The sequence below is a fragment of the Diadema antillarum genome, unplaced genomic scaffold, assembly GCF_040938485.1.
Source record: "Diadema antillarum isolate AM-2024a unplaced genomic scaffold, OU_Dant_1.0 seq00000586_RagTag, whole genome shotgun sequence".
In the NCBI taxonomy this organism is placed as follows: domain Eukaryota; kingdom Metazoa; phylum Echinodermata; class Echinoidea; order Diadematoida; family Diadematidae; genus Diadema; species Diadema antillarum.
Window position 1 is genome coordinate 2,341,313 of NW_027271520.1, and position 26,960 is coordinate 2,368,272.

Sequence of the window (26,960 nt, forward strand, 5' to 3'; positions counted from 1 at the left end):
TAAGTAACATTGCCTTCGTTGTCTTCTCTGCGCATCGCGCAGTCTGTAGTAATGCCAGGGTGCGTGCATATGTGCTTGTTATTATGACATCACAAAAGAAGTTTGCTAAAGCTGTCATCCCCCTCAGCCGAATCATGAGCCGAACTGTGATCGGACCACTGACTACAGTGAATCGGACTTCTTCGGACTTGGGGAAGTAGGCCACAGCGTAAGCGCTAAAGAGGAGTCGATAGCGTAGGTCTCTATAGGAAACTTGCACCTTGCGCCCGCGTACGCATTTGACTAAAACACCAGGACCATGCACCTTTAACAAATTATATGCACAATGCAAACTAAAAAACAATGATACATGGATCATTAAATTCATTTATTTGAACGACTAACTCACATTTTGTTTACACTTGCCGAGTATGGGCATTTCTTTGATCATTAGTCATTGAGAATGTCATATTTTTCTACTTTCTGTGCTCTGGACTTCAATATGTTTCTTTTCTTTTTGTGGGGGGGGGGGGGGTCTTTTTTGGAGGCATTTGTGGTTTGTTTGTTTGTTTGTTTGTTTTTGTTTGTTTTATGAGTTCCGCTGTGAAAATTTTAATTGTCTGCCGACAAATCTTGATTTTTCAATTGATGTATCGATCAAGGCTTTGCTGTGCAGCCCTTTCAAAATGGGATCTGTTTTTTATGGTTTGCATCTGTCTGAGGAGAATTTCATTCGGGGGGGGGGGGGGGGGGGGGGGAAACAGAAAAACTTTTTCTTCTGAACTTTCCGATGATGCATTGACAGCTTAGAATTAAAAGACCTTTGACTCATCAAGTGCAAGGAACCAATTTTTTTTAATTGGTTTTTAACAATTTTGCTATTAATTCTTAGTGTTACATTAGATAGAAAAAAAATTTCCTTTATAGAAGCTTTTTTTGTGACATATTTAATTGTTTGAGTTGCCATATTATTTTCGAAAGCCTTATAATTGCTAGATATATCATTTCTAAAAAATTATCATCATTCTTAGATTGGGAAAATCTTAAAGAAGTAAAGTTCCTGTATTTTTCTCAAATTGGCAAATTATTGTTGTTGTCTTTTATTTTATGCAGAATCAGTATTAAAAATAATAAACTTGGTTGCTTCTATCTGATCTTTCTCTAAAAAAAAGATATGCACTGGATTTAAAGGGGAAGGCTAGTAACTGATCAGTGGGAATCAGTGGAAATGCTGGGAGATGATTGTTCCAATCCTTATGGGATTCATTCAAGAGTTCATTGTATATCTATTGTTGTGTGAAAATGATTTGCTTCAGAACGGTCTCATATTCAAGTAATGTGCAGATTAATGCCCCGTCACTGACCAGGGACGCTAACCTGGAAGCATTAAACTGCACATTACTTGAATATGAGACCATTCTGAAGCAAATCATTTTCACACAACAATAGATATACAATGAACTCTTGAACGAATCCCATAAGGATTGGAACAATCATCTCCCAGCATTTCCACTGATTCCCACTGATCAGTTACTAGCCTTCCCCTTTAAGCATTGCCAATTTGATGAAATTTGACAGTACATTCCCCAAGGTCTTAATGTGATATTACTGTAATACAAAATTCTTAGGATTGGAACCTTTGTGGTTCTTAGCTCAGCTGAAGGTACATGTATGTAGTTGTATGCACCGGCTGTAACATTGGATTCCTAACGTTCATGTAACACCGGGTTGTAGAGGGTGTCTGTTTTAACAGGTGTTTTTTTGGGTAGTTGTGGAATTGTTTTATAGCTGGTTATTATGTCAAATAATCTTGCAGACTGTATCTTCTTCTGTGCTCCTGCCTAGCAAGAATTCCCTCTGCCTGTCTGGTTTGTATCTTCTCCCTCTCCGACTTTCTCTTCTTCTTTTTTTTTTTTTTTGTCTATCTGTCTCTTTGTCTCCACTAGAGTCTCCAACTCTCCCATTTTCAGCGGGAGATCACCCATCTTGAGGCCATTTTTTCAAAATCTCCCTCTCTTCTGCTTGAGTTTGATTGTCTCCCACTCTAGCTACATGTCTTCGGCTTCAGATTTATTTTCTCCTGGTTAAAATTCAGCTTTCTCTTGCTCGACCTTTACTAGTTTGGTCCCATGTGTTCAAAAAATATCAAAGCCTGAGAAAGCACCAGGGAGCGTCTATAAACATGGAGCTTCTTGAGACCTTTAGCAGGTCCTGGACCCAGACTGTAAAAGGGACATTGCACTTCGAGCTCATGATGTGTGCTACACATGAATGATGTTATGTAATTTGCATCTTCATCATGCAATCAATGTCTCCACCTTGCTTGGGGGGGGGGGGGGGGGGGGGGTCTCGCTCGAGGCAGGAAAATCTCCCATTCAAGAGATGCTTGGGGTTTGAATTCTGTGTATCTATTTATTTAGCTATCCATCTATCTATTTTCTATCTATCTATCTATCTGCCTATCTATCTATCTATCTATCTATCATCTGTCTATATACATCTATCCATCTATCTATCTATCTATCTATCTATCTATCTATTTATCTACATCTATCCATCTATCTATCCATCTATCTATTATCCATCAATCTATCTATCCATCCATCAATCTATCTATCCATCCATCAATCTATCTATCTATCTATCCATCTATCTATATATCTATCTATCCATCTATCTATCTATCTATCTATCCATCTATCCATCTATCTATCCATCAATCAATCTATCTATCTATCTATCTATCCATCTATCTATCTATCTATCTATCTACATGTGTCTATCTGCCCGCCTATATTTCATTCTCAGTCTGTGTATCTCTCTCTTGTTTATACTTGCCTTTTCTCATTTTCTCTGCCACTCTTCCTAGCCTTTCTTCAGGCCCTTTCTAGTAGAGCAAAGGGTCATACATTTGTCTCCTGTGTGACAGACATTTTAAACTCCTTTGTTTGAACCATACCCCACTTGTTTCAGTTTCTGATCAGAATGCAAGTCAAAGCCAATCAGATGGTAGAGTTTCAATTCTGGTAGCATGATTCATAAACTGGGTTTTGATGCATGGTCAGTGGGCAGATATTAATGATGAAGTGCTAGCTAATTTGCTGTAGGCAAGGCAGTTCATTTATTTAAACTGTCAGTGTAATAGCTGTGTTGAATTAACCCATTACTTCTTGGGAGCAGGTGTACAGATGTATGATATCGTTGTAGAGTTGTTCCAGCACAAAGTTAATGGCTTTATCTAATGCCATCATACATCATTCAATTGGCACATTCACAGTCATAAACATCATAATTGTTCTCCAGAACATGACTTATGAGACTTGCACAGATGCAGACAAGTGTATGGTTGTGATTATCAATTTTATTCTTGAACAGCCCTTCAATTCACTCTTTACATACTAATTCATTTAGTTACAACTTTTCAATTTTTAATTCTTAATTAGTTTATTTACACATTTGTATATGCCCAGACTGATTGACAAATTGATAAGTATTTCTAATTGAGGGGGCTACCAAGTTTGTTTTTTTTTCCTATGGAGAAGCTGCAGCTCAAAGCAATCACTGTGAATACAGATAGACTGTTAGACAGCTTGTTTCATGTAATGGCCAGGGATAGATGGCAATTAACACATGAGTTTGGCCACAAGACAGGACCTCTCTTTTTTTTCTCTCTCTACCATAGTTGGGGAAATTGCTTCATTGTAGATCTAGATAAATTCTTATTTTCTCTTGTGTCAGTAAATATCAATGTTGATTCCTGTTTGTTTAAAACCAGGTTTGTATTTTGTTAATGCTAAACTGGAATCTTTGGTAGAGAACTGAAAGTGCTAGATTTTACCCCCCAAAAAAGAAGAATAAATATTTGAATACATTATGATTATTATTTTGACTCATGCTCTGAGGGAGTACTACTTTGCCTTGTTGCAATTGTAGTGGAGCTTGTTCCTGTTTGTTGTGAATATTTTGTGTACTCCACCAATTACAATTTATACAATTTTCTTTTATTGCCTCTTTTCAGTTAGTTTTGATTCATTTTACCATATTTTACTGCATTTATTGGTTTATTTTATTTAACGCTGTTTTCTTTTATTTCATGCTATTGCTTTTTCTTGTTTCAAATTGTCCGTGTAGAGAAGTGTGGTAATTCTCGCTATCGCCAATGACGTAAAAAGTACCCGGATGTGGCTTTCTCGTCAAGATTTAGTTCACTTGGTAGCAAGGGCACTTCCGGCGCGGGGCATAATTTGCACAACGCTAGCGTGCGCGTACGTGTACCTTACCTATAGCGCAGCGCCGACCACGGATACTAGTACAGTAGGCCGCTGTACTGCCCGAGCCAGCGAGTGGCCAGGCCTGTCATGCATACTCGTACACTGTAGTCCCCGCCGCCGGCGGCCGGCCTTTCTTGCTAGCATGCACCACTCACTGCACGCAGCGCATAAGCTAACACATACCGGTACGGCGTACATCACAGATCAGTCATCTCTGCATACGCTGAAAATATGCTGGAAAATATTCACCCACCTGGATATACAGTATATCGTCATGGAATGCCCATCTTTTTTATTTATTTGTTCTCTGTCGAAATGTCGCGAACACAATCGGGAACGAACAGTGATCTCGAACTTATCCTGTCTCCAAAGCAATTTCTTCCAAGTAAGTACACGTACGTACAATGTACGTAGGCACTGTACTAGGTCTACATACCTAGTGCTACTACCACTACTAGTAAGTCGCGCGTGCACGTACTGCGCTGTGGAGTCACCCGCAAACTTCACCCACGCTGCCACGTCACGTCTCGCATGCCAGTAAGGGTCCTATTTCTGCAGATTTTTTTCATTTATTGTCGTGCGAACAACACATGGCAGCTTCGCAGCAACAACCAATAGTTGTAGTAACAGCAATTTCTTAAGAATGGAGAAATTTCAAATCATATTAAAGCTGTAATTCAAGTCGAGAAAACCGGAAGTACACGTAGAATACAGTCGGTTGTGTGTGTAAATCGCATTAGTCACGTATCACGCGCGTACGAACGGAAGTGATTTTGCTACCGGACTATCCCATAATGCACCGTAAATGACGCTTAAATCAACATCCGGGTACTTTTTACGTCATTGGCGATAGCGAGAATTAAAGGTACAGCATGTACAAGGTCCCAGAATTCAAGAGGGGGCTTTTGGTTTGCTTGCTGCCGTCTTTATTACAAAGATTAATAATGTAAAGCTAGATATCTGTCACTCAAAGAAGATCACATATTTACATACAACTTTTTTCTGTGGCTAGCCAGTGAGCAAATTGTATTTTAAAAAGAATTGTGCACATTTGAAGTACAGCTCTGAAGGCGGAACCTGACAGACACAATGGCCGAATCAAGAGACAAACCAAAACTGGCATTATTTACAATGTACAACCATTTTTGACACACTTACAATGTATCACCTTATGAATGGACTTCATTTGAACATTCCGAATATATCAGATGTGTAGGCACATGTAAAATGCAACAGCGCCCTCTTGTGTCCAGGGTCCACTTCCCCTTTAAGTTCTATGACAAATCTTGGCAGCAGTGCTTAGTGTGGGGCTGTGTGGTGCCAAAGGTCAAGTACCCTTCAAATTTTGGACTAGTCCCAGCGCGATCTCTAGTGCAATCTAATCACCTTTAACTGTGCTTTGGGTTTAGAAATATTATAGCAATGTTCTCCCAGCATCTCAAATAAATGCTTACAAAATTAACATGACACACACGAAATGAAAACATCTGTGCATGCAGACTGCCAACAGTGCTTTTCAGTCAAATGCTTTTAGTTAGTAGATAATGCGTTACTTGAACTTCAGCTTTGAAATGCACTATAACTTACAAAAGGAAATTTTGAGTGGATAGAGATAATGCATGCAGTTATCACAAGCTACATTCATGATTGCAGCTGTTGCTTATGCAAGTGTAGCCTTCACCATTCTGTGTGCTCTTGATTTACAATTTTGTAAGTGAAATAATTTGTATAATCTTGTAATGAATTCATGGTGTAGCATGCACTTCATTGCCCATTTAATGTTACATGTATTGATATTCTATTAAGAGCATGATGATCTATGTCTGTAATGATGTCACTCTCATTAATTTGCCTTGATTGTTATGCTCCATGCTCCATGGCAAAAGAATTTTCATACCATTTGAAAACTTAATAGTATGAGGTGATTCAAGTCATAGAAACCCTGTTTGGCCCCAGAGGTAACTGCAGATTTCTCCAGGGCAAGCATTCAGTCCTGCACCAGTTTGTTTTGAAATGTATTGCTAAAGATTTGCTCTAATTGCTCTAACAAACTCTAGAATATTGTAAATCAAATACAGAACACTTCCATGTGATAGTCCAGGCCTTCAGTGAAACCAGTATGAAGTCCTCAAACAGTCCTGTATACAAATACAAGACAAAAATTCAGAGAAAGGCTGGAATTACAGACTTAAGTCTTCATCATGTAGCAAAACATTGAGGCAAAAGTCAGATGCATCTGTAGGAAATATGCAATCTTGCTTGTTGATACACAACACAAATGTTATATCTTACGTATGAATGAGCAACATCAAGAGGAATGATTGAAATGAATAGATGTTTGATTCTCCAAAACCTTATAAAAGTATTTTTAAGCTATAGTAGCTATCTGGTTTGTTATTGTTTGTTTGTTTGTTTGTTTTTTTGCTCATTGTCAATTTTGTCATATTGCTCCATGCAACCCACACTGCTGTCGTCCAGCCCGCAAGCTGCGGAAGAGCTCCAGTGCCGGAGGGGCAGAGGAGGAGTCCAGTAAGTCCACACCGTCCAGCGAGGCGGACGTGGAGCAGATCTTTGTCCAGTCCCAGGAGAAGCCCCCACAGAGGCCCAAGACCCTCTTCAGTCCAGGTGAGGCAGACCCTGTACTTTCATCTGTGCTTACTAATACTTACTTGAAGATACTTATGTACTTACTAATATTTGCTTTTAAATACTTACTTGTTTTACTTAATACATATATGTACTTACTTATACTTACAGTGTACTTGCTTGCTTACTTATTTTACTTGATATAATGTACATACTTACTCACTTGCTTGCTTACTTACGTATTTTACTGAATACATATTTTCTTACTTACTAAAGTACCTACTTATTTTACTTACTTCCTCACTTACTTACTTACTTACTGACTGACTGACATACTTACTTCCTTACTTACTTCCTTCCTTACTTTACATACGCTGTACTCACATGGTACCAGTACTTTGATGCAAACTTAGTACATGCTTACCTAGTTACAAGTGTACTCACTTATTTACTACCTACTTATATATACTTCATCAGACACAATGACAGACAGAAAGTATGAACAATGGAAGGAAAAACTGAGAATTTGCAACTCTGTCCTTTGTGCTTCTTCCTCTATTCTCCAGTATGTTTGACTGATACTTCATGTACACATTGTATCTGAGTATAAATGAAATACATTTTTGCTTTTTCATATTTCTGAAGTAGGGCAGAAAGATAATGGGGATGAAAAGAGAGAAAGCAAGAAACATAGTGAAAGAGAGAGAGAGAGGAAACAATTATAAGATATAGTTTATTTTTTCCTTACTCCTTGATGAACATTGTCTGTCTTTTTTGTTCCATCAGGTGCACAAGCGTGGGTCTCCGAAATGGTATGTATCTGTTTACAGACCTTGCCATCTAATGAAAACTTCTAACTGTAACCTGTAATATACGCGAACAAAGGAGAACTGACCACAAATGTATAATTTATAAGTGAATTAAATAAACTTCTAACTATAACCTGTAATAACTGCAAACAAAAGGGAAACTGACTAGAAATGTACATTGTATGTAAGTCATAAGTGAAAAATTTTCCCTTATGTATTACCTTTAATGTGACATCAGCTTATGACTCGTGCTGCTGCAATGTAGCAAACTGCAAAGCAAGGTCAATGTAACATAGCAAAACATTTGCAGAAATCTGATGTTTCTGTCTGGGAGAATACCTCCTAGCATTCAAAGAAAAGGAAAAGAGAGCCTTGTAATTTGAGTAGATTTTTATTATCATTCAGTTACCGAGTCCCAACATCTTAGATAAACTTTGATGTCTATTGTAAACGGCTCTGTTTTTTTTTTTCTTGTCGTTGTTGAAACATTGTAAAATTCACATACATGTATCACCCATCATCACAATACCCTGATAAAGTCACAGCCACTCTCTGCTCCTATCATGCATCTTACGTTGCCATGGGAACTCCTCTGACTCTATATCCTACCCCCATTCTCCCACTGTGCACTCTGCAGGACACAGGGCCATACAGACCCCCTCCTCCCAAGCCCTACCAGCCGCCAGACCAAGTGGAGGAGGCTTTTCTGAAGGAGGAACTCTCCACAGACAAGCTGACCAAACTTTACGACAAGGATTCATCCTCCAAGCAGGAATCAGAGCAACAGAAAGTGTAAGAGGGATTTTTCCTTTAATTCACCATCTTATACATCATTGTGGTGATGTATGTTGGTGTCATTTTTAAAGTCCTCTTCTTCTTGGAATACTAGATTGAAGTGAGTAAAGTTACACATCAGTTTATAATTATAGCATGCATGTTTTTTAGGTTTTTATTGAAGAAAAAGCATAACATACAAACAAGAACAAAACAATACATGTATTATGATTTGATACAATCAAACAAGGCATTACACATTAAACATTTAACTTACTAAAAAGTAAATGCTAAGGTTACAATTTTTCAAAGGCAGTGTTATACTCTGTTTTTTGTTTCACACAAATATAAGAGAGCAGTGAAAACATACTTCTGGTAAGGGTTTGAGAATCCATCCTGCACCATTTCATATTTGCTCTCCGCCCTTCACCCCAACCCCCCTCATCACCTCCCCTGCAGTCAGGAGAGGCGGGCCAAGCCAGACCAGAAGGCCAAAAAGCACAAGGAGGCGTTGGCAGCCCTGGTGGAGGCCCAGAGGAAAGTGGAGACCCTCGGTTACCTTGACAGCGGAGGAGACGCGGGGGACCCTGACCAGGGAGGGTACGAGGAGGCCACAGACATGCTTGGTAACATCTCTTGCATCATTAACTAAAACCCTAATGCTACGTTTACACCATGTTCCCGGCGGCCACAGCAGCCCTGTTTGCGCGAAGCATAGAGATGAGATATTCTCCTGTTTTTTCCCCCTCTGTATTCTAGTTGTCTCGCCCACCGGAGGTGAAGGCGAGACTAAGGGATCCAAATGGCGTCCGTCCGTCGTCCGTCCGTCGTCCGTCCGTCGTCCGTCCGTCGTCCGTCGTCCGTCCGTCGTCCGTCACAAATGTTAAAGTTTACCTGCAAGACTCTCTTATGATGCATAACTTGGCAACTGTTACAGCAATGGCAGCCACACTTGGGTGATAGAAGCACTAGGGGTATCTTCATGTTATGGTGTTGTCAGAAGTCATGTGATGAGGGCAAAGGTCATTTGAGGTCATATATTAAAGGGTATGTGCAAGACCCTCTTTTCTATGTTAAAGTTTACCTGCAAGACTCTCTTTTGACAAATAACTTCACATAAGTTGCTTGGATTACAACCTAACTTGGGTCATAGATGCGCTGGGGGTACCTTCATGTTATGGTGCCGTTGGAGGTCACAGGATAAGGTCAAAGGTCATTTGAGGTCATACGTTAAAGTTTACTTGCAAGACTCTCTTATCACTCGTAACTCGACACATGTTGCTACAATAGCAATCAAACTTGGGTGATGGATGCACTTGGGGTACCTTCATGTTATGGTGCCGTAAGAGGTCACATGATAAGGTCAAAGGTCATTTGAGGTCATATGTTAAAGTTTACTTGCAAGACTCTCTTATCACACATAACTCAGCACATGTTGCTACAATGGCAATCAAACTTGGGTGATGGTAGATGTCTCTTGGGAAGTTGAAGGTAACCACAAGGTCAAAGGTTACAGACAGGGGTCAACGAACTTTTAGGGCCCAATGTTAAGTTTTTAGGGTGCATTTCGTTTATGGCTCATAACTTTTGATCCCTTTGTCCGTTTGTGACCAAACTTGGATGGAACATGTCCCTTGGGGAGGTGAAGGTCGTCACAAGGTCAAAGGTCACAGAAAGGGGTCAACAAACTTTTAGGGCCCAATGTTATTTTTTTAGGGCGCGTTTTGATTGTGGCTCATAACATTTGATCCCTATGTCCGTTTGTGACCAAACTTGAACGGTAGATGTCCCTTGGGGAGTTAAAGGTCATCACAAGGTCAAAGGTCACAGAAAGGGGTCAACAAATTTTTAGGGCCCAATGTTAAGTTTTTATGGCGCGTTTCGATTATGGCTCATTACTTTTGATCCCCTTTGTCCGTTTGTGACCAAACTTGGATGGTAAATGTCCCTTAGGGTATTGAAGGTCACCACAAGGTCAAAGGTCATAAGCAGGTCAATTAACTTCTGGGAGTTATACAAAATATTAATTCCTTGTACGCGAATGGGCGAGACACAATTTGGCGATTGCCTTGTTTTCTTTGTTCCAGTCCTAGCTGCAAGGAACATGTAGCTTTCTGACTCTATTACCTCCACCAAGGGGGGAGGTTATGTTTTCGTTACCGTTGGTTTGTTTGTTAGTTAGTTCGTTCGTTCTTTCGTTCGTTCGTTCGTTCGTTCATTCGTTTGTCTGTGTGCAAAATAACTCAAAAAGTAGTTGACGGATTGAGATGAAACTTGCAGGAAAGGTTTAGAATGACACAAGTAACAAACGATTAACTTTTGGTAGTGATCCCAGTATTTTGGGGGAATTTATGAAGAATTTTTGATATATTGGCAGGTAGTGTCAATGAACTTGGGAGTTCAGGCTGCGCATATTTGAGGTTTGCATGCACGCTCTAAAGTGCGTGCTCTAGTTTCTGCTAGGGTGAGGCGCGCGGTGCAGCTGAGGGTTTATGACGTAACAAAGGCTTCTATATTGGGAAATCAGGCGGCTTTCAGCACACAATGCAGTACGTATGGGTGGAAATCACTGATCTCTGTGGAAGAACAAGATCAGTGCGGGTGTAAATGGGCTGCATGCTTGGCGGAGGTCTGCGCGCTCAGTGCTTCTCTAGTTACAGCATCTGGTCAGGCTAGACTACACGATATTTTCATTCGCGTCTGAGTACGAACTGCCTCCAAGTTTTGTTAAACCCTATTATGTGCCGTTACATTTTCTTGTGTTCACGTTATTATTTATTATGACCTACAAGGTTTCTCAATAGCGCTGGACTGCCGTGGCAAATTTTTTGACAGTTTAAAAATCTGACATGGCATTCATGGCAATCACATGCTGTCACGTTTGCCCATCCCGTGTTTCGGTGTTGTCTCACATCTATCCCGTTCTGTCAACGGTGGGTGAAACGTGACTGCCGTGGCCGCCAGGAACATGGTGAAAATGCAGCATATCTCTGCTTTGTTTGCTCTCTGGCACAGATGCGCATGTATATGGATATTAATTGTCAAAGAATGGAAATTTGATAAATCCCCCAATTCCTAGTGTGTCACCATAGCTTTCCTATTGGACTGAGGTATATTGCTACACCTGAGTGGGCTTGCTAATCTACAACTGAGTCAAGTTAAGATGGATTTCCAAATATTCATAAAAACGCTTGGCTCGTTAAGCTAAGTGCAGGGCACATAAAGGATTAATACAGTACAGAGTTATGAGTGGGTAAGGGCTGTACAGAGCACACACACACACACACACAAAGGGAGTATACATGGTTGAGTTTTGTAGGAGGTGCCTCATGCTGGATGTGATTTGTATTGGTGTAGTATCCCATTAAGTGCTCTTCATCACCTAAAGGTCAGCATCATGCAGCAGTGTGTTCTCTGATCTATATTAACCCATTAAAGACGAGTCCTGAATATACTCGATTAACACAGGTCCAATGCATGCGAGTTTTCTCTCAGTATGGCAATGAACTGAATGTTTTGTTTGTTTTGTTCCTTACTTTATGAAGAGGATGCCAGTGATCTGATGGATGAGGGCATCACAGATGTCAAAACAACCGGACAAAAGGTGAGGCTTATCTTTTCCAGTCATTCATGGGGACGATGTCTTTCATTGATGCACTCTAACGAGTTCACATTTTCATGCATGTCCCGTCTTTTTGAAGACTTCATTATTTATGTCCAAGGATTCCTCCATTTCACACCAAATCAGCTGATGTCTTTTCATTTTGTATCATCATGTGCTAAGCTCAGAACTTACTCTTTATTATGTATCTTGCACATTCCACTTGTGAATAGTGTGATTATGATATTTTTGTGCATAGAACAGAAACACAGAAACTCGCACTAAAAGAGAGTCAGGGTTAGAAAGTACAATGATCATGTGATTTATGCCTTTTTGTCTCGCCCACCGGAGGTGAAGGCGAGACTAAGGGATCCAAATGGCGTCCGTCCGTCGTCCGTCCGTCGTCCGTCCGTCGTCCGTCGTCCGTCCGTCGTCCGTCGTCCGTCACAAATGTTAAAGTTTACCTGCAAGACTCTCTTATGATGCATAACTTGGCAACTGTTACAGCAATGGCAGCCACACTTGGGTGATAGAAGCACTAGGGGTATCTTCATGTTATGGTATTGTCAGAGGTCATGTGATGATGTCAAAGGTCATTTGAGGTCATATATTAAAGAGTATGTGCAAGACTCTCTTTTCTACGTTAAAGTTTACCTGCAAGACTCTCTTTTGACAAATAACTTCACATAAGTTGCTTGGATTACAACCTAACTTGGGTCATAGATGCACTGGGGGTACCTTCATGTTATGGTGCCGTTGGAGGTCACAGGATAAGGTCAAAGGTCATTTGAGGTCATACGTTAAAGTTTACTTGCAAGACTCTCTTATCACATGTAACTCGACACATGTTGCCACAATGGCAATCAAACTTGGGTGATGGATGCACTGGGGGTACCTTCATGTTATGGTGCCGTAAGAGGTCACATGATAAGGTCAAAGGTCATTTGAGGTCATACGTTAAAGTTTACTTGCAAGACTCTCTTATCACACGTAACTCAGCACATGTTGCTACAATGGCAATCAAACTTGGGTGATGGTAGATGTCTCTTGGGAAGTTGAAAGTAACCACAAGGTCAAAGGTTACAGACAGGGGTCAACAAACTTTTAGGGCCCAATGTTAAGTTTTTAGGGCGCATTTCGTTTATGGCTCATAACTTTTGATCCCTTTGTCCGTTTGTGACCAAACTTGGTTGGAAGATGTCCCTTGGGGAGGTGAAGGTCGTCACAAGGTCAACGGTCACAGACAGGGGTCAACAAACTTTTAGGGCCCAATGTTATGTTTTTAGGGCACGTTTTGATTGTGGCTCATAACTTTTGATCTCTATGTCCGTTTGTGACCAAACTTGGACAGTAGATGTCCCTTGGGGAGTTAAAGGTCATCACAAGGTCAAAGGTCACAGAAAGGGGTCAACAAATTTTTAGGGCCCAATGTTATGTTTTTAGGGCACTTTTTGATTGTGGCTCATAACTTTTGATCTCTATGTCCGTTTGTGACCAAACTTGGACAGTAGATGTCCCTTGGGGAGTTAAAGGTCATCACAAGGTCAAAGGTCACAGAAAGGGGTCAACAAATTTTTAGGGCCCAATGTTAAGTTTTTATGGCGCGTTTCGATTACGGCTCATTACTTTTGATCCCTTTGTCCGTTTGTGACCAAACTTGGATGGTAAATGTCCCTTAGGTTGTTCAAGGTCACCACAAGGTCAAAGGTCATAAGCAGGTCAATTAACTTCTGGAAGTTATAAAAAATATTAATTCCTTGTACGCGAATGGGCGAGACACAATTTGGCAATTGCCGTGTTTTTGCAGGGAGTCTTTAAAAAAAATGAATAGATAACACAGGAACATACAGCATTATTATATAATACATATTTTCGAAATTTGCGTCTGCAGACCAACATGTAAAAGCACTCTTGAGGGATCATTTAATGAAACTCATGGTTCTAGTCTTTCCTGTAAAGTGTTGTTTTCTTATTTTTTTGCTTTTTTGTGTCTCCTTTGCCTCGAATTGGAGCAGGTGCGGAAACGACCCCCAAAACAGGTGACTGAGGTGAAGGTTGGTGTATGCAGTAAGTGTGCAAGGTGAGGGTTAAGGGCATGGTCAGGATTCATGAATAGATGCTGTCTCTCGTCTCCTCTGCTCCACCTGTTCCTTCCTTCACCATCCTCCTCCATCACTCCCTTCTTTCCTTAGCATTTATGTTGTCTTCTGTGGTTTCTTCTTCTATGCTTCTACTTCACTTCTTCTCTTTTTATCTTGTTCTCCTCTATTCTTCTTGTTCTCTTTCCACTTCTGTTTTTTTTTAACCTCCTGAAGTCATTAGTCGAAATATCTGTTACCTTGATGAGAATGACTGAGTAACAAATCAAGTTTACCTCTATTATTGAATAGCAGTGAAAGGTTGTATCCATGTCTCAGAAAATTCAACTTTATAGAGAAAATCGTAAACAAAAATAAGCAAAATCTTTTTCTGACAATCATGTTAAGATACACTTGCCTTTGGCCAAAGTTTGACAAAGTCTCAATAGATGTACATTGTGCCTAAGATCTGACTGAAAAGAAAGGCAAATTGAGATCAAAGGTCATTCTCTTATTGTGTACTTCTTTTCTTATTTCTTGTTTTGTTTTGCTCTTTCTGCTGCCCAATCCTGAATGCAGTGTGATCCCAGGTGGGGCTGGTATGGGGGCGGGCCTCACCCAGGGCTATGGGGCCTACGCCAGCATCGACAGCTCCAGTGAAGTCTCCTTCAGCTCCAGCTCCGACTTCGAGAGCGCCTCGCAGGTGACGGGCCCCGTAAGTCATTTGAAAGTTTAGGCTTTGCACTTTACGTGTTGGTTCTACAACATGTAAAGCACTGTGGCGTGTTTGTGCTTTCTCAAGTATTAATTGGTCAGGTTAACACGTTCCCTGATCAACAGTTTTTCTGGTTACCTGATTGGCAAGTAGACACTGTGGCAGGTTGGTGTTGAGTTGACAGTTTGTCATTTACCACATTGAGCTTTTCACACTGTCAGGTTAGCACTGTGGCAGGTTGACATTGTGTGAGGTTAACACTGCAGAAGGATATTTGTCACTTTATCACTTTGATCTTTTGACACTGTCAGGATAACACTTTGGAAGGTTAACACTTAAGTGTTTAACACCTACAAAGGTTGACACTTTAGCAAGGTAGAACTTTACACTCAATACTGCTGTCTTATGGAGAAAAGATTCAAAAACTACTTTCACCTGTCAATTATTAGAAGAGAATGACAATTATAATTTGTCAGGGTTCCCCCCCCCCCCCAGCCATTCATGCAATGTTTTAATATGATAATATGTTTACCCCGGACCCCTTCTTCCTGCCCTCATTGGTTTTGAGGCATGCCCCAGAACCGCCCCCATTGTGGAGCCCAACTTTCACCTGTGAACCCTGTGCTAGGTTCAAGAGTTAGCAGCCTTAAATAATTCCCCCCCCCCCCCCATGAAATACAACAAGCCATGTCTTGATTTTGTTTTAATTTCTTTTTATTTACAGAGACCGATGGCATGGGAAAAGGCACAAGGTAAGCAAAGAATATTTCTTGTGAATTCAGGTGTTTTGTTTGGTTTTTTCCTGTTCTTTCTATGTATAATTGTCATAAAGGGAGAAGAGTGTATTCTACAATCACATAGGAAAGAAAATGATGGAAAGACTGAATGTAAATTGAAGGAATGTATTCAACATTATGTCAAAGTGTGTGTCGGAAAGAGTGTTATGCTGTGATAACTTTTCAATTATTTGAATCATGGCACCCATGTGTAGCGATATTTCACATACAATAGCTCTATGTATACAAAGAAGTGGTATTATGTACTGAGATACCAACTGTTACTTTTTTGCAGTATTTAGTACTGTTTTTTGCTCAAAATACTGTACGTTTCTTGGAAAATACCATTTTTGCAAATTTCATACAACAAATGTCAGTTGCAGGAAAGTTAGAAAATACTTCTTTTCCTTCAAAAACGTGCTTTTCAGCCATCAGAATACTGCAGTGCTATTTGTGAGGTTCGCATCCCTGTGTGTATGCCATTTGCATTGTATCATTGTATCATAATAATGCAGAACATGTAAGCACAATGGATTTCTTCATTAAGGCACAAGTTCATACATTAATCAGAATAATATATTTGATATTTTATGCTCCAGGAGGCAGTTGTACAATTGAACAAACTTGTGAAGTCATGCTCAGTGGTATCTAACTTTTTATTCCTACAGATAAATTTGTCAAAATCAGTGTTTCTTGTTGTTATTATTAGAAACAACCACAGAAACATATGAAGAGTTTGTTCGCAAAAACCGATAAGTCCATTTTTTAAGATTCGGAAGTACGGTCTCTGTCATAAAGTACAAAATAATACCTCTTAAATGATATATTGGTCACTACATATAAGAGTACATTTTTGAGGTTATGGTCAAAAGAAGCAAAAATTTTCTTATTATTCCTTTTATTTTTCTTGACTTTTAATCGCAAATATCTCCATTTGGCAAATATGGACTTATCGCTTTCTGCAAACAAACTCTTCATATTTTCAATATTGGGTGCCATGATACTAAAATCTCATATGAGAATTGTAACTGCATCATTTCTTTTTTTTTACCTGGTCACAATTTTCATCAAAACTGAGGATGATCTGAAACAGCCACATTATTACAGTAACTGCAGCTTGAAATCGTCTTATCTACAAATTGTATTCAATTTATGTTTATTTAGGTGAAGAGACAAGACCAACAACATCCATGACTGCAAGGAGTATGACACATGAGTGAGTTTCTTTCTCTCTTTCTCTCTCTCTCTCTCTCTCTTGTATGGCCAAATGTGGTGGGTTGATACCTATCTGATTATTACTACAACTTTATAGTTACCCAATACGTCTCTCGAGGGTTCAGTATTACTGCAACAGCTGTTATTTTTGCGAGGTGAAATTTTTGCAAATTTGGGGAATCTTTTTTGGGGGGTTGCGAATTTAACAACACAAGAAAATATCGCGACATGCTAGGGTATTGATGCACTTACAATACTGTAAACGTGGAAATTTTCGCGGTACATTAATTTTCGCGGATTTCGCGCTACGTTCGGCTAGCGCGAATTCAAAAACGCGCGAATATATCTTCACAATTTTCTATGCACATTTTGAACGGGATGAATTGTGTGCGCTTCATCGATGATACTGCTACGTAGTACAATGTACAGGCATGTTTACGCTACTAGTACTGTGCGAAGAGACGATAGATTGCTGTGTACTGTAGCATGCAGTGTGCACCGCGCGCACCGATGCTACATTCCCCCGTGACTACGGTACTACAGTCACAGCTGTACTACGTATTTGAGTGCTTGTACTCGCAGTCGAGCCGCTCGCTACGTCGCTTGTCGTACGCTGGCATAGCAAGCTATGTAGCAGAGGCTTTGGATGAAAGCAGTGAATGTGTACTACAGTAAAGTAACCTGCTGCGGAGCGCGAATTTAAGAACCCGCGAATACGTTTTCGAGCCGCTCAGCGCGAAAAATTAATCGCGCGAAAATATTGACGTTTACAGTAGTCTAGATGTCAAATTGCAAAAAAACAAAAACCTGGCAAAAGTGTCTGTGACCTTCTCTTTGCCGAAATATCTGTACGCAAAAATAAAAGCTTTTACAGTATTCGCCTACTATATTTTTCAGTGTGCATGTGTTTGTGTTTTCCATTTAGAAATGGTACTGCCTTTTTGTTTGTATCCTGATGGTTATAAAAACCTTCCAATCGTTCTGAATTTCGAGGAAAGAATCTGAATTTTGACCATTCCCAGTTCTTGTTTCAGTAGGAGTTTCCTATTTTTCTTCATAATTTCTGTACATACCCCTATGGGAATTGCTCTTTCTTTCCTACTTTTGAGCCAGATCACATTTTTCTGTCAGAAAGGTTGGAAGGTCAGGTCATATAAGATGTGTGCTGTATGCCAATACATTGTGTCCGTTAATATCATTGTGAGTACTTGTTCGTATTCCGTCTCTTTTTGTAATGACCTTCATGAAAGTGCGGAAAAAGAAGAATTAAATTAAATGAAATGAACCCATCATGTGCTCATGCACTAAGCTGTTACTTGGCCAAACTTTAAAAAAAAAAAATATTTACATGTAGGGACCCAAACAGTGCAGGAACAAAGTCTGAAAATGTTTGCTGTGTGTTGACTAGATTTTGAGATACATTTAGTTTCAATACTGTGAGAATTCCTTTTTATTTTTAAATATTACAATGATGATTCATTAACCCTTTAGCTACTGAAGATTCTGTACATAATAGCCTGTTGTTCCCTGGAAGGTACAGCAATATTACTCTTCATTTCAACAACTTTCTAAATCATGTAAAATAACTCACTGCATGTTTATTTTTGTCTATTATAAGTTATTTTTGTTTGAAAGCCTATTGACTTTACCAAGACATAGGTGTGTAACAGAAATAATTCTGACACACTTTTGTTGACTTTTGATCTCTTTCAAATTACGTAATTGTATGTTCTATATATGACCCTGCATCACAAAACCAACAAAAAGTTGCCAGACATGGATTTTTGGTTAAGGGCAGATTCTGAGAGAGCAGACTCTAAGCTTTAAAATGATATATACCTCGATTCAAATTGACTCTCCCAACCTATGTAAATATTTGAAAGAAAGCACACACTCTGGAATAAAACACACTTTCCCATTCATGTTATGATCCCAAATTTAGGAATAATGTAAAAGAAGAGTAGTTCTTTCAGAAAATATGAAAAACTCAAGATTGACTTTGTTGACCCATTTCACCTGTTTTGAGTCCTCATGTAAAATCAAGGGGTGCGACATTTATTGGTTTTGTGATGCACAGTCATATATGAAAAAAAAAGATGATAAAGCATAAAACTATCAAAAAACAGATGAGCAGTTTTGGGTTGTTTTGGGCATTTCAGTTACTAATGGGTTAAAGTTCTATGTCTCCCACAGCCAAGCGAGTGAGCTCTTCAAGAGTTCGTCAGGAAGGACGGTGAGAATACAGAGCAGCACTGAGGTCAGGACGTCACAGAGATGGGAGACGGGATCGTACACATCAGGGACGGAGGTTGGTTCCCCTCTCACTTCCACCTTCTCTTGCCCTGGAAATCTTATCTTGCTGTGGTTTAAAGATAATATAAAGTTTTGGTACCTCAAAAGTTTCCCTGATTTTCCTTGTCTTAGTTTGTGTTTCAGGTTAAAGTACCTTTCATATAACTAACACTGTGAGACTTACTCGCCCCAAAGTGCTCTCATGTCTTTAATAGTAATCATGCAATAATGGTTTCATACCAGAGCAGAGCGGGCTCTGAAAAATTTGAACGAGCCATTAGTTTGACTCGACGCGGTACCGCGAGAATCAATATACACGTATTGTATGAAACCATTATTACATGATTACTAAGACATGAGAGCACTTTGGGGCGAGTAAGTCTCACAGTGTTAGTTATATGAAAGGTACTTTCACCTGAAACACAAACTAAGACAAGGAAAATCAGGGAAATTTTTGAGGTACCAAAACTTTATATTATCTTTAAGTTGTTTTTGGGTGTGCTGTTTGGTGGGACACTTACTAGTTGTAGTCAAGTGAAAATGTTATAGCATCAAGCATTAAAATGATACGAGACTGTTATATTCACTTTATTTTTTTACATTTTATTCATATGAAGTATAATTGAACATTATATGTATTCAAATTAACATGTAGCTATTTGACACAAGAGTTTATATGGGTTGATGTAAGGCACATAGAGAATTATCATGGATAATGTGCTAGATAAATCACTATTATTATCATCATTAATGTTACAAGTAAGTTGTGTCTTTAGTATGATTCCAGTGTACAGAGCTGCCACGTGGGTGTGTTTGCACAAAAGTTACAATCTTTTCCTTCTTTCCTTTTTTCCTACATCAACAGTAAAAAAAAAAAATGTATTTGAAATTTTTAAAGAATATGCATGTTCTGTGCATTGATTGGGTATGCTTAGTGTGTTCGGTTGTTTCAAATTTATATGATATCATAAATATAATATATATTATTATGTTACTGACAGCAGCACTTAGGTGAGACACTTAATCCTCATACTCTGTAAAAGTGGATATTTTCGCCCGACTAATTTTTCGCCCTTGGCCGTGTGAGAAGACTTTCGCGTGTTTTTAATTCCGCGGAATCAAGACATCAAGTACTGGAACATATGGCAGGCAAAAATATCAGCGTGCTTTTATTTTCGCGCTAGCTTCTCGTTGCGGGAAATGTGCGAAAATTTCAACACCGCGAAAATTTCCACTTTTACAGTAGTCTGTAGTCCTTCGGTGAAGACTAAGAGCTTTCAGTCCTATGGTCACTTGCAAAGAATTTTTGTTCCTTTTTTTAATAGTGGACATGTAAAACAAGTCATTATTCACTTCAACTTTAGTGGCAACTTAGAAATTTTGATACAGAGGCTGCAGAGACATAATGTGCAGTGGTCGGCAGTTTAATTTATGTTTTGACTAATACCAATGACAGTCTTGAATCCGTCATCATCTTTCCCCATTGCTCCTTGTTTCTTCGCAGTTTGATCGGGGAGTGAGCCGGACAGAGGCACTTCAGCAGAGCCGTTCCTGGCCCCAGCCGGACTCCGACGGGGACTCCAGCGTGTGAAAGACTGAGAAACTGCCCCCCTAGATAGAGTAGCAGGGACAACTAGCCATTTTGGGTGGTGAAAGAAACCAAATTTAAAACCAATAATCACCGCCTTCACTCTTTGCTCTCTTTCAATGCCAAATTTTGCTCATGACAACAACATGCTGCCAAAATTCTGCTGTGGTTACTTACGACACTGTCATCGTACCATGGTGTAGTCATATCAAGCACATTTAGGTGAAAGACGATGCTTACCAAAGCTGAAAAATTGATTGTGATGGCAAGTATTTTCCCTCATGTAGAATGGCTATGTATATTATACATCTACATCATTTTCTCCATTCCATTTCGAGCAAAGAAAAAAAAAATCCCACTCTTCAGGATGGGCAATCTTGTGGAAAAACAATAGTGGGAAGTCTTTATAATACAAAGTTTTATTACAGAAAACTTTTATAAGATAAAGTTAGATTAATGAATACTCACATTCAGTTTCATCAAGGTTGAACATAATCTTATTAGAATGAAAAAGATGAGAAAAACTATATATCGTTATGTGTGCCATAGATGTGATGCATTCCTTTTATTTTGTAATTTTTTAAGACACAGAATATTTCTCTTGATCCACTTCAAGATTAAAGATGGTGAGGTATTTGGTCGCTGGCATTGTCCATTGACCTAACTGGAGGTGTCTTGAATAGGCAAAGTCACCTTGGGTGCTTTCAGTTTGCGTAACCACTGTGATCTGCCACTCAAAGACTTTACTCTAAAGGGACTGTATAGTTTTGGTCTTTTAACATTTTTTTGAGAGTTAACCCGTTGAGGACGGTTTGATTTTGTTACAACACACATTTCCCATAGACGCCTGCCCGAGTATACTCGGGACTCGTCCTCAACGGGTTAATAAGAAACCACTTATGAAATATAAAAGAGCATGTAATTCCAAGAGGGATTCAACATTTATTTGATGAAAATTGGTTTTGAAATGGCTGAGATATCAAAAAAAAAAGAAAAAAAAAAGAGCAATCCTAATAAAAAGTGGGGCCAACCGTTTATTAGGATTGCTTTGTTTTACTTTCTTTTTAGATGTCTCAGCCATTCCGCAACCGATTTTCATCTAATAAACTTTGAATTCCTCTTAAAATGGCCTGCTCTGTATCATTTTATATGCATTTTCTTGATATCTTGCACAAATTTAAAAGCTCAATCCTCATCTCCACCAATACCTATACCATCCCTTTAATACATTGGCACACCTCTTCACAAGTGCACAATGATCATTTCAATGTTGGTCTTTCAATGGCGTGATACTAGTATTGAACTCATGATAGCTATCTCTCAGGTCCCGGTTTTTGAGCCGCAGTTGCAGAATTATGAGTTGTTCCCCAGATGGTAGGAAGAGGCAAACTAGGTTGTTCATGATTACTTGAAGCATGCTCAGATGAAGTGCCATTTTCGTGCTTCGGTGACGCAGATCCAGGAAATCAAGTGTCTGCAGCTATGAATATATTAGTGGAGGAATACTACAGTGTATTAGCAAACATGTCACAGTACCCAGATATTACTGTTATTCTAATGTCAGATAAATGGTGATCAGCAAATTATAGTCTTGAATTAAGACCCCGCAGCTTCAAAATGAAATGATGGAAAGAAGCATGCTGAAGATGACTGTCTCACAGCCTTGCATGACTTGTTGGGAGTCTTCATGGCTGCAGAGTATACTCACTACTCAGAGGTAAAGTATTGCCAACAGATCTGTGTAGTTTATACGAATAAAAGTGGAAGACTTGAAGCAGGACCAAGTGGCATGTGATGTATAATGGTAACTTGCACGCTTTGTGCAAACCATATTCAAGAGTTAATTAAAGAGAGGTCCTGGAGAATCCAGGATTCAAGAGGGCGCTGTTTCATTGACAAACAGCAGTTTTATCTGAGAATGCCGAAATATGTGCCACTGGACACCATATTATTCGGTAATTTCGACACTTAGCGCATCTGCTGCATTCTGAATGTCTGAATGAAACCAATTGTGACCCGCTACAACAAAAGGATCCTAAAGTCGCTGATGGGTGAGCCGAGAAAATCGAGATTGAAGTCAAATCACCAAAATCTGTCAAAACGTTCAGATTTCTGTTTTAACAGAATTTTGTAGTCTAATGTATCTTCTATCATCTGCCGAAATTTCGAAGCTAAATGATCAAAGGAAAAGCCTGAAAATATCATTTTTCTGGGCCATGTTTGGCTCGCCCGTCAGCGACTTTAGGATCCTTTTGTTGTAGCGGGTCACAATTTGTCATGCGAGTATGTCAAAAATAGTCAGAATACAGTGTGAATTTGTTTGTCTCTGGATCAGGTATGTGAGTGAATAAAGCAAATCAAGAACAATTTAATCTGTACAAAAGTGAGTGCATGCAATAATATGTACCCGTGATCTACTTTGATTGACAGTTGACTATCTTTACATCCTCAATCTTTGTAATAAAGATGGCAGCTATCATCTTGCCATCCAACAGCGCCCCTCATGAATCTCAGATCCGTGTGCCTTTGAGCATTTTCTTTATTGATAAGATGTTTTCAGGTGTACAACAAGGAGAATCATGCGACCAAAGGCATGTTCCAGGAGTGTCAGCCTGTACTAATTGCAAAACATCGTAAGATGGTGACCTGATGTGGTATATTAACTATGTTGACATTACTATGTAGTAACTCGTTAGACAATCCTCAATTCTTTTCCTTTCTGCTTGTTGTAACGACCATGACAAATCATTAAAGTTATGAAGCAAATGACCTTTATAGGAAGAGTAAAGTCTATGCGACTTACTAGTATATTATATTCCTTCTTCATATTCTATCCTAGACTGATCTTACAATACAACCATATTGTATGCATTTTTTGTCTCTTGTTTTTTTTTTTTTAGCATGAAAGCTCCTAGATTCATGTTCTTATTGTAATAAGGTCTGAAAGCTTTCCTATGTATACAAAGAAATATTCCTTTACACATTTTTCTCTATCATTTGTGAAATGTCTTACTTTATATATCATCAGTGGCTGAAATATTTCTTACTATAAATGTAGTACCAGGTACTTAAGATCTGCATGCTGTAATCCAGAGTATACACTTTGTGCATGTCCAAAGTATGCTCAGTCAACCTAGCCTGGATTTGACTCTTTGAATACAGAAAATCTGCATGATCAGAGTCAGGATTTTATGGCATATGTATTGGATTCAGAAAGAAACAAATGATATCAATTTCATACTGCAGTGGCTTTTGGTGGTAGTCATAGCCAATGGTCTCAACTTGTGTCATTTATACTGGATTCAAGTCATACATAGTGTGTGTTGTATTAGTTTATTGGCAGGCTGTTACGTTACAAGTGATGATAATGAAATATGCCAAGTAAATACCAGCCGTGTTCATTTCCAACGTGAAAGTAGAAGACTACACAAGATGCATTTTTGTGCGTTGAGTGTTGCCAGTAGAATAAGTGTGAGCATGTGCATATACTTGAGTATATGTTTGTATACCACTGTGTGTTATATGTATACCAGTATATTTACAGTATATCTATCTCTCTATATCTCTATCTCTCTATCTCTCTATCTATCTATCTATCTATCTATCTATCTATCTATCTATTTATCTATCTATCTATCTATCTATCTATGATTAAAAGAAGAATGAGTCTCAAATACGCCATCTGTAGATCCAACAAGAAGGTTTTAATTCACAAAATTTTCAGCCTGCCTCACGCCTTCGTCAGAGTAGTGTATACTAGGACAACGATAAGTTTTTGCAAACATGAATCCTAACATCATAACATCATAACAATGCTCTGAGGCAGGCTGAAAATTTTGTGAAGTAAAACCTTCTTGTTGGATCTACAGATGGCGTATTTGAGACTCATTCTTCTTTTAATCATAACATTCGAAGTCCAACACGTGGAAAATTCCAAGATGAACATAATCTTATCTATATATATATATATACATGTATATATATATATGTATGTATGTATATGTGAGTGTGTGTGTTCATGTGAGTGTGTGTGTATTTGTATGTATATATATATATATATATATATATATATATATATATATATATATATTTATCTATTATTATTCGTTTCTGGTCAGTTTTCCCTTTCTTGTTTCAGAATATATTACCAAAAGCTGCATCGCTTCGGCGATCCCTCGCATTAATTCCAAAGTTGATTTACATCCTTTGGGTTTATGTCAGGTTAATGTGTGTGTGTGTGGCACACATACACACACTATAGATTCTGACCACACGAGCAAAGAGAGTTAAGGGTTTGGGACGAACACCGATCTAGGGCTTTCAATAGCTCAGTCGGTAGAGCACCGGTCTAGTAATCCGGAGGTCTCGGGTTCGAATCCCGATGAAAACCCATTTTCTTTGCTCAAAGTTCTCACTATTTATATATATATATATATAAAATAGAGAGAGAGAGAGGGAGGGAGACATACATGTATATTACCTTTCTTGCAGACTTACCATCTGTTTTGTATATGTATTTATATTTTCTCTTATCTTGCTCTCACAGCTCTTGTTCTCACACTTGTACACCTTGTCGATCACGTTCTTGTATATTTTCGCCGATTTGATTAGTATTGCCGTCAGTCACTCTCTGTGTTTGTTTGAATTCTGTTCTTTTATTTTTTTTTTTTGCTATCTCATTCAATGCACAACTATTTGTAATAGATTTCTGCCAAAACTCTTATAAGCGTCACGTTCAGTCAAAGTCATCTCATTTTCGTGGATGTACATAAAAGTGACGTGAAGTTGCGCAGTTGAGTTTATGCTCAAAAATAGAGTCCGGGTAATTTTGATATCCCTTTAATTACCACATCCTGAGTACCGGACATGGCCTGGTTGACTTACTGACCCAGATTTATGTAGAGAGTGCTGACGTATGCATAATTAATGTCTACGTAAGCACTGCGCAGACAAGGCCAAAGATGAGTGTGGAACTGCATGCCCACAGTCCAAATCAATACCTGCATTGATTAGATGATTTTTGACTGATAGAGAAAAGTGTATGGTTACGTAACCATTGTGGTGATTGTAGTCACGTGAATGATGACGTTGTATGGAGAAATGTATGTGCGTGGCCCATATTTTGCGCATGAGTGAATAGTGGCCGGAAACATAATTATCCAGAGTACATGTACTTGTTTCTGCCCGATGACATCTCGTTCTCTACCCCACATATCACGGGTCGAGTATCGTATGGCTCTTGATCATGAAAAAAAAAAAAAAAAAAACCACACACACACACACACACACCCATCGTCATCATACAGTATTGATGTGTAGTAATTTTCCATTTGCAGATAGTTAGCAACACGACTTCGTATGTTGGCACTTTGGAGATTAATACTGAATACTGAAAACCTAACAGATCAAATATGTGTGTAATACTATTAATTATATAGGCTCTATATATCCTATGTACACGTATATATGTGATAAAAACCTAAAATGACATTACAACTCTTCAACCTGGCGGGGAAGAGCATGTTTTAGAAACAAGACATCAAACAGGTATATAGGTCTACATATATATATATATATATATATATATATATATATATATATATATATATATATATGTATAGATAGATATGTATATATGTATATATATATATATATATATATATATATATATATATATATATATATATGTATATATATATATATATATATATATGTATAGATAGATATGTATATATGTATATATATATATATATATATACATTTATAACATTATATAATATGAAGAGTTTTCTTTCAAAATTTTGTCAGAAATGTATCTATTTTTTCAGCAGTCCCATACAGCAAACTCTTTCAAGTATTGAAATTCTTGTGAGAAAATGGAGAAATCAGGCTGTGAAAATTGAATTTTGTTGCGAAAGGTGCTGAATCCAGTAGGATCCAATCAAAAACTCATGAGCATACTTGACAGCACTTTGACCCCAGAGTACTTGCTGTGTACGCTATAATTTTCGCGTACATAAATTTTCGCGAATTGCCGCTGTCACACATTTTCGCGAGTGGTTAAATTCGCGATTGGGGGACCAGAGAAAATATGAAGTGGCAAAGAAAGTGTGAATTTTCAACTTACTAGCAAATAAGAATGATACTAGTTATACACTGCATGAAAAAGACTTGCCAAACTCTGTGAACTAGTAAGTTAGAATTCAACATTTTTGAAGTGGTTAAGTCCATCGCGCTAGATTTCTGACGAGTGGTCCCCTAGATTTCTGACGAGTG

At 38.6% G+C, this 26,960-nt stretch overlaps 1 protein-coding gene and 1 non-coding gene across 2 annotated transcripts in view; both read left to right on the plus strand.

The window, feature by feature from the left end:
• LOC139735599 (uncharacterized) overlaps positions 1–21,639 on the plus strand; it is a 39,817-nt gene extending 18,178 nt beyond the window's left edge. Inside the window, exons 6-16 of the mRNA XM_071646355.1 lie at positions 6,729–6,875; positions 7,623–7,648; positions 8,283–8,437; positions 8,879–9,045; positions 11,965–12,023; positions 14,036–14,100; positions 14,678–14,813; positions 15,538–15,565; positions 16,754–16,805; positions 18,998–19,112; positions 20,601–21,639. Coding sequence (XP_071502456.1) covers positions 6,729–6,875; positions 7,623–7,648; positions 8,283–8,437; positions 8,879–9,045; positions 11,965–12,023; positions 14,036–14,100; positions 14,678–14,813; positions 15,538–15,565; positions 16,754–16,805; positions 18,998–19,112; positions 20,601–20,687 — 1,037 coding nt within the window. The 3' untranslated portion in view covers positions 20,688–21,639. The remainder of the gene's footprint in view (positions 1–6,728; positions 6,876–7,622; positions 7,649–8,282; positions 8,438–8,878; positions 9,046–11,964; positions 12,024–14,035; positions 14,101–14,677; positions 14,814–15,537; positions 15,566–16,753; positions 16,806–18,997; positions 19,113–20,600) is intronic.
• A 3,361-nt stretch (positions 21,640–25,000) lies between these two features.
• On the plus strand, positions 25,001–25,074 carry Trnat-agu (transfer RNA threonine (anticodon AGU)). The gene has a single exon. It is a non-coding gene; the product is annotated as a tRNA-Thr (tRNA).
• Positions 25,075–26,960: the final 1,886 nt, after the last annotated feature.